The 8,169-nt window shown below is 44.2% G+C and overlaps 2 protein-coding genes across 6 annotated transcripts in view; both read left to right on the forward strand.

The window, feature by feature from the left end:
• LOC131498964 (zinc finger protein 256-like) overlaps positions 1-8,169 on the forward strand; it is a 259,197-nt gene that overhangs the window by 136,190 nt on the left and 114,838 nt on the right. The gene's annotated exons all lie outside the window — the stretch shown is intronic.
• LOC131498962 (zinc finger protein 345-like) overlaps positions 1-8,169 on the forward strand; it is a 64,659-nt gene that overhangs the window by 35,121 nt on the left and 21,369 nt on the right. For 3 of the 5 annotated variants that reach the window (XM_058706553.1, XM_058706551.1, XM_058706552.1), the window contains exon 3: positions 2,265-7,971. The exons of the other annotated variants lie outside the window; for them this stretch is intronic. In XM_058706553.1, the coding sequence (XP_058562536.1) occupies positions 2,265-4,843 (2,579 nt within the window). In that variant the 3' untranslated portion in view covers positions 4,844-7,971. Of the gene's footprint in view, positions 1-2,264; positions 7,972-8,169 lie in introns of those variants that run through there. 5 annotated transcript variants of the gene reach the window in all.

Raw genomic sequence — 8,169 nt, forward strand, 5'->3', positions numbered from 1 at the left:
GATTCTGTGTCTCCCTCCGTCTCTCTGCCCCTCCCCAACTCACACTCTCTCTGTCTCATGAATAAATAAACCTTAAAGAAAACAACACTCACCACACTTCATGGTGTTTCCATATATTGGCTATTGTGAATAATACTGCGGGGGATGTGCAAGTGCAGGTCATTTGTGGAGTTTCTGATTTTGTTTCCTTGCGATACATACCTAGGAATGGCAACGGTGGCCCATATGGTAGTTCTATTTTTAATTTTCTTGTGGGTCTTCCCTAATATTTTCCATAACTTGCCTATTTATATTCCCAGCAATAATGTTCAAGGGGTTTTTTTTCCTCCACATCCTCACCAACATGCTACCTCTTGACTTTTTTTTCTTTTACTGTTTATTTATTTCTGAGAGACACAGAGACAGAATGCAAGTGGGTTGGGGCAGAGAGAGAGGGAGGCACAGAATTTGAAGCAGGCTTGAGGCTCTGAGCTGTCAGCACAGAGCCTGACGTGGGGCTCGAACTCACGAGCTGTGAGATCATGACCTGAGCCGAAGTCAGACGCCCAACCTACTGAGCCACCCAGGTGCCCCTCTTGTGTATTTCTTTGGCTCTGCTGCAACTTTTGAATTTTGTACAGTGGTACTTGTTTTTGCTTTTTGTCTATGCTTTTGATGTCACATTCAAAAACTCATTGACAGGAATTAAGTAGGATTTTCCATACGTTTTTCCTAGGAGTTTTAGGTTTTGATGTCCTGTGTTTAAGTCTTTATTCAATTTAGAGTTCATTTCCACAAGTGCTGGAAGATGGGGGTCCAGTTTCATTGTTTTGTCATTTGGATATTCAGATTCCCGAGAGGAGAGTATTCTTTCCCCAGTGTATTCTTGGCATAATTGTCAAGGATTAATGGATTGTAGATGTGTGGGTTTCTTTCCGGGCTCTTTATTCCGTTGCACTGGTCTGTTTTTATGCTTTAGTGCTGTTTTATGTTTTAGTAGCATATTGTTTTGATTACTACAGCTTCGTAATAGAGTTTAAAATCACAAATGTCTGCCTTCAGCTTGGAACTTCTTTCTCAAGAGTGCTTTGGCCTTGAGGATTTGGATAACTTGGTGCAAGTGTCCCCTGGAGCAGGCAGCTGGCGTCTCCTGCGCAGGGACTGCAGTAGCATCTGCCCTGTGGCTGTTAGAGATGCCCCAGCTCGTTTCCTACCCATCTCTTCGTGTCTCTGGTAATAGTCTCCAGCCATCCTTTCTTCGTGCTTCTGCTTTCTTTTATGCTGCACAGTATAGTAGTCCGTCTCAATTGGGCCCTTGAGCCCTATGAGTCTCAAGTCATTCATAGACAGCTGTTGAATTGATTTTTGTTGGTGTGAAAGATGGCATCTCCTGTTCTACAGTCCTGTCAACATCAGTCACATAGGATACTTTTCTGAGTCTGTTGTGTGCAGGGCAGCTCTGGAATACCCCTGGCCATCTACTTTTTTTCCTACATTATTTCTACCCTCCCTGTGTCCTGTAGTTGCTCACTTAGCACTTACAGGAAAAGAGTGTTCTGTGTAGCATAGGACGGACATGATGCAGACATGACCATGTGGCTTCACAGGGGGACCATTTCCGGTGAATGGCAGCCGGGGAAGGTGTGCTATCAGGACTGTATTCAGCTCACACTAGGCAACTTTGTTTGTTCAACCAGACTTTGGTGCCATTGTCAAAGGCAACACCTCGTTCCTGTCTTTCCTTCTTCACTATTGAGAGTTTGTGTACTTGTGTGTTCTACTCCTTTGGTAGTCCTGTGACTTCAGCGCAGGGGTAATTGCTGTTTCTCGGGCCTCCGCATCCCACCCATTTCTCTCGCTGGACTTTCTGTTTACCGTAATATTCACCCCTGAACATTTTGCCATGAGATGTTCAGTGTCCTTAAACTGACCGTGAATAGCAGCAAATGTCTTGTGAATGGATTTTCTCACACTCTTCTGTTCAGCGAAACATCAGCAGCCAGAAAGGTCCTACACAAAGCTGTGGGAAGAGATGAAAGGTTTAGATTCCGGCTGTGTTCCTTGTGTCACATCCTAAATTTGTATCCTTCTAGTGAGCGGTCCACAATGCTTTGACTTTAGGGGCCCAGTAACGCAGAGCAGGCACTCCTTCACCTGAATTCCAACTCCACTGTCTGGAACAGCATCTATTCAACTCGTGCCTACACGAGACAGGTGCATATGTGTGACGGGCTTACCCCTCACTGTAGTCACCACGTATTTCATGAGAGTTTCTTTGCGTTCAGGTTGCTGCTGTGGAGTAGAAGATGCGGAGGCACCCCTTGAACAGAGCGTTTCTGTAGGTGTGTCACAGGCCAGCACGCCCAAGGCAGCTCTGTCTTCCCGGAAGACCCACCCTTGTGACATGTGCGGTCCGGTCTTGAGAGATGTTTTCCGCCTGGGTGAGCACCAGGGAAAACCAAGCAGCAAGAAACTGTTGAGGTGTGGGGCATGTGGAAAACGATTTTACTTCAGCGTAAACTTTCAGCAGCAGCCGGACCAGCATACGGGAGAGAAACCATTCAGAAGTAGTGTGGACACGGCCTCTTTTGTGAAGGAATATGGATTTCATGATTTAGAAAAGCGCTTTACATGTATAGAGGTTCAGAAGGATTTCATGCCTGGCTCAGGGCATCTGCAGCAAGAGGCCACTCATACTGGAGAAAAGCCAAGCACAATCAGCCAGTGCAGGGAAACTTTACAGAGTAGTCATTACACTTGGGGAAAATGCAAGGAAGCCTTTGGTCCCGAGCATACACCTGCTCAGGATCAGGGTATGCAGCCTGGACGAGCGTGTTTTGTGTGCAGTGAATGTGGGAGAACATTCAGGTACAAATCTTTATTGACTATCCACCAGAGACTCCATACTGCAGAAGGACATCAGGAGTTTGGCAAAGGTAGGAAATCCATTAGGCAAAGGTCTGTCCTTAGTCAAAATGGAAGGGCTCACACTGGGTCCAGGCAGTACACCTGCAGCAAATGTGGGAAATCCATAAGTCACAAATCTGTGCTTATTCATCCCCAGAGAGGGCACAGTGGAGAAAATGTTTATGTTTGCAATGGATGTTCAAAATCTTTTAGCCATAGTTCAGTTTTAATTAGTCACAGGGTTCAACCTAGAAAAAGGCCTTATAAGTGTGGTGACTGTGGAAAATGTTTTACCTCTATGTCTATTCTCAGTTATCATCAGAGAACTCACAGAGGGGAAAAACCTTATCAGTGCATGGAATGTGGGAAGTCTTATATCTCCAGTACTGGCCTCCGTTATCATCGCAGGGTTCACACTAGAGAAAGGCCTTATAAGTGCCATGAATGTGGAAAATCTTTTTTCTCTACTTCTGACCTCCATTATCATCACAGAGGTCACAGTACAGAAAAGCCTTATCAGTGCAATGTATGTGGCAAGTCCTTTCTCCGAAGAAACGTCCTCAATGCACACATAAAGATTCACTCAAGTGAAAGGCCTTATAAGTGTAATGAATGTGGGAAATCTTTTAAGTGTAAGGCGACATTCATTAAACACCAGAGAGTTCACACAGGAGAAAGACCTTATGAATGCAGTGATTGTGGAAAATCATTTAGTACAAGTTCTGTCCTTCGTTCTCACCAGAGAATTCACACTGGGGAAAGGCCTTATGAATGTAGGGAATGTGGGAAATCTTTTACCACTAGTTTTGTCCTCCATAATCACCAGAGAGTTCACACTGGAGAGAGGCCTTATGAATGCGGTGAATGCGGCAAATCTTTTACTGCTAGTTCTGCCCTCCACTATCACCAGAGAGTTCACACTGGAGAGAAGCCTTACGAGTGTAGTGAATGTGGCAAATCTTTTACCACTAGTTCTGCCCTTCAGTGTCATCAGAGAGTTCACACTGGAGAAAGGCCTTATGAGTGCAGTGAATGTGGGAAATCTTTTACCACTAGTTCTGTCCTCCATGAACACCGGAGAGTTCACACTGGAGAAAGGCCTTATGAGTGCAGTAAATGTGGGAAATCATTTACTGCTACTTCTGCCCTCCGTTATCACCAGAGAGTTCACACTACAGAGAGGCCTTACGAGTGCAGTGAATGTGGCAAATCTTTTTTCTCTGGGTCTGATCTCCAGTGTCACCAGAGACTTCACACTGGAGAAAGGCCTTATAAATGCAGCGAATGTGGCAAATCCTTTCTCCGAAGAAATAGCCTCAATGTACACATAAAACTTCACTCAGGTGAAAGGCCTTATAAATGTAATGAATGTGGGAAATCTCTGAACTATAAGTCGACATTCATTCAACACCAGAGAATTCACACAGGAGAAAAGCCTTACCTATGCAATGAATGTGGAATGTCTTTTAGTCATAGTCGTGCCCTACGGATTCATCGTCACTGTCACCTTGAAAGAAGTCCTTATGAGTGTAGTCAGTGTGGGAAATCTTTTACTTCTAATTCTTCCTTCATGTCACACCAGAGAATTCACACTGGAGAAAAGCCTTATGAGTGCAGTGAATGTGGGAAGGCTTTCACTGCTCGTTCTCTCCTCCGTTCTCACCAGATTGTTCATACTGAAGAAAAGCCTTATGAATGCAGTGAATGTGGCAAGTCCTTTCCCCGAAAAACTACGCTCAATGCACACATAAAGGTTCACTCAGCTGAACGGCCTTATAAGTGTAATGAATGTGGGAAATCATTGAAGTATAGATCGACATTCATAAAACACCAGAGAATTCACACAGGAGAAAGGCCTTATGAGTGCAGTGAATGTGGGAAGGCTTTTATCAGTCATCCAGCTCTTATTTATCACCGCAAGAGTGCACACAGGAGAAAGGCCTTAGGAGGGCTCTGAATCTGGAAAATCTTTCAGCTAAATCTCCAGACTTACTCAACATGAGAAACTACACAGTAGAAAATGTCTTTATTGGTAACATGATGACCTGAATGCTCATGTTCACTAAAATTTCTATGTTGAATACCCATTCTGATGGAATAGTATTAACAGGTGATATCTTTGGGAGGTATTTCAGTAGAGAATGGTCAGGAGTGTGGAACACTCATGAGTGGGGTTAATATCATAATATCTCTAAAGCAAGTTTCCTTCCCCTATCAGTCATGTGCTGACCCTTGAGAAGATGATCTATAAATCAGGAAGCTGGTGCACCAGTCACAGAACCAGGCCATATGCGGAATGGTAGGTCAGATATACAGCCTCCACAACTGGGAAACTTCTTGTTTGTTTACAAGCCCCCTCCTTTGTGATATTTTGTTAGAGCAGCCTGAGCTGAGACAAATGTGAAGAATATGGGTAATCTTTTGACCAAAGATACAGTTGTGAAATCCGAATTCACCTTGGAGCAGGGCCTCATGGGTGAGGTACATGACCATTCCTTTAGTCCAGTGATCTGTCTTCATTCCACGCTCAGAGGTCACACTGCAGAAAGAATTTAAAGTAGCAGAGAAGGTGATGTTTCCTTGCTTCGTGTAATCACAGTGGAGGAGAACCGTTTGCAAGGCAGACACCTACCTGAGTTGAACTTTGTTCACCTGAATGTCCAGAGGGGAGTGACTTACCATAATTTGAAGCTATTTCAGAAAAATACAGAAGCTGCCTTGTGCTTTTGCTGTGTTTGGAGTCATTGCTCAATTGAAATCACTGCCAGTTTCTGTAGCAAAAGTCACTTCACCCCTGCCACTTGCCAGGTTCCCATCATGTGTATCAGCCACCACGCACCGTGCTCAAGCATGCTGACCTCTGCGCTTTGTCATTGGCGACGGACATTGTGGGTAATTGGAACTCCTTGTTCCCTTCTAAGTCAGGACGTGGATGTGACCCAGTGTTGACCCTCCTACCTGAACTGAGTTTGGGGTGTTGTCTTGCAGAGAGGCTGAGTCTCTTAGGACGTTGTTGGTCTCCTGATGTTTGTGATCAATGTGTGCAGCACCCAAGTCACCAGCACAGGAATTTGGTGCCACGTTTTGCTCTGGTTTATTCATTAATAAATGCCTTTTTTGTTTAGTTACATTTAACCTTATGTGTTGTATTCACTCAAAGGGGTTGAGAGCAGAATTGGCGTCTGCCAACATGAAGAAGTGAACAGATTTCATTGCATCCCAAACTTACTGTGTCTTGGATAATTGTAAATAAAAAATAACTACGACCCATACTGTGCAGCTTGGGTGTGAATTCGCATTGTGACCCAACACCTTTGTTGTGGGCTGAATCGTGTACCCCAAATTCCTATGTTTAAGTTGTGACCCCCAGTATGTCAGAATGTGACTGTAGTTAGACATAGCATGTTTCATGAGAATGAAGTTGAAGTTTAATGAGAGTGAGGTTATTAGGATGGAGTCTTAGTACTCTTAGTATGACTGGTGTCCTTAGAAAAAAAGGAGCTGAAAATAGTGGTACAGAAGGATGACCATTTGAAGACCGAGAAATCCCCAACTCCAAGCCAAGGAGAGAGGCCTCAGAAGAAACTGACCCTGCTGATACCTTATGTCCAATTTCTAGACTCCAGATTTGTGTGGAAGTAAATTTCTGTTGTCTAATCACCTCGTGTGTCGGACACCGTTACGGCAGTTCTGGATAATACAGCCCCCTGTGTTGTATATCTGGCTTCTGTGGTGGATGCCAGCAATTTTCCTGTGCTCAGAGGTCACCCTGAAGAGGAAGCATCTCCAGTGGTTATGAAACCATCTCCAGTGGTTGTGGAGACAACATGAATATTTTGCTTGTCCACAGCTGATACCACATACTGCCAGGCACTGTTGAGTGGAATATCTACCCCAAATACTTCAAAGGAGCCATGTGACCTGATGCACACTATTCGTGTGTTACACCACAGGGGCAAGGGAACTGTAATTGGTAATCTAGAAGATAGGGTAATGAGGGAATAGAGGAGACATCAGCCACTTAGTGGAGTGTATCGCTTATAAATATGTATCCACCGGTGTTCTAGTGACCGGGCAGGATCAGTGTGTACAGAAATTCTTCACTATCAACACATGTGTCCTGTGTCCAAGAGGTCACTGTCATAAAATAATCCAAAGGTGTCTGAACTCACATATCCTCTTTGGTGTTTACGTCTCAAGGCCATCGTGCGAGAGAGGAAGAGGATACAAGACAAGATACAAGACTGGTTTCATAGTCCAGAGAGGTAGCTTTTTTGACACGCCTAGCCAGCATTGTTGGTACCAGCTGTGCCTGTGGCAGATGCTTGTTCTGAAACATTCACTTCCCAAGTAGTCTCCCAGGTACTCCCCAGCCTCCTTGGCTGTAAAAACTGGTCGTCCTGGAGTTGGTGGTGCAGGGACCGACTCCTCTTATGGGTGCCAAAGTCATGCTTCTGTCCCTGAGTCCGTAAATAAACCATTTCTCCTCAAGCTGGACTTCTCAACCTTTTCCCTTGCTTAAGGTTTGGAGGTCACTTTGCGTATACGTCCCTTCCAGGCAATGCTACTATTTTCTTCTCTGGAAGTATACCACTATTTACCCATTCATCTGTTTGGACCATTTGGGTTACTTAGAGTTTTGGCGTTTGTAAACAAAGCGCTCTCTAAAAATTTTCATTACCGTTCTCTATGTGGATAGAGGTTTCCTTTCTCTTGTGGTGTGACTCAAAGCGCAATGCCCGTCACAGGTAGGTTAGTGCTAATATTTTTAAGAAACTGCCAAAATGTGATCTAAACTTCAGTTCTGCATTCCCACCAGCATGTATGAGAGTTCCAGTGCCTCCAGTCCCTGCCACTACTTGATAGTGCCAGTCTGTAATGTCAGCCCATTTCATAAGTGTGTAGTGCTGTTGCCATTGCATTTCCTAGGGGTGTTGATTTTGAGTACTTTTTCGTGTGTTTTTTTACCACCTGTCTATCTCCTTTGGTACAATTTCTGTTCATATCGTTTGCCCGTTATCTTTCCGATGAGTTATGGCTATTTCCATTTTCCTTTACAAATAAGAAACGCATACAACAATGGTATGTATTCGAATTTTCCTCATTCTTAAATGGTGTGACATTTTGCTGTATGGAGTCATAGTAACAGTGTTAGGCTATTTCTTCACTATTTTCACTCAGCTGCTTTTGTGTCCTGCACACGTGACGGCCCCAAACACCATACATGTGTAAGTTTAGTGTGCATTCTTACCATTATGTCTTCACTTTCTTACATCCAGGCAT

The sequence above is a fragment of the Neofelis nebulosa genome, chromosome 17, assembly GCF_028018385.1.
Source record: "Neofelis nebulosa isolate mNeoNeb1 chromosome 17, mNeoNeb1.pri, whole genome shotgun sequence".
Taxonomy (NCBI): Eukaryota; Metazoa; Chordata; class Mammalia; order Carnivora; family Felidae; genus Neofelis; species Neofelis nebulosa.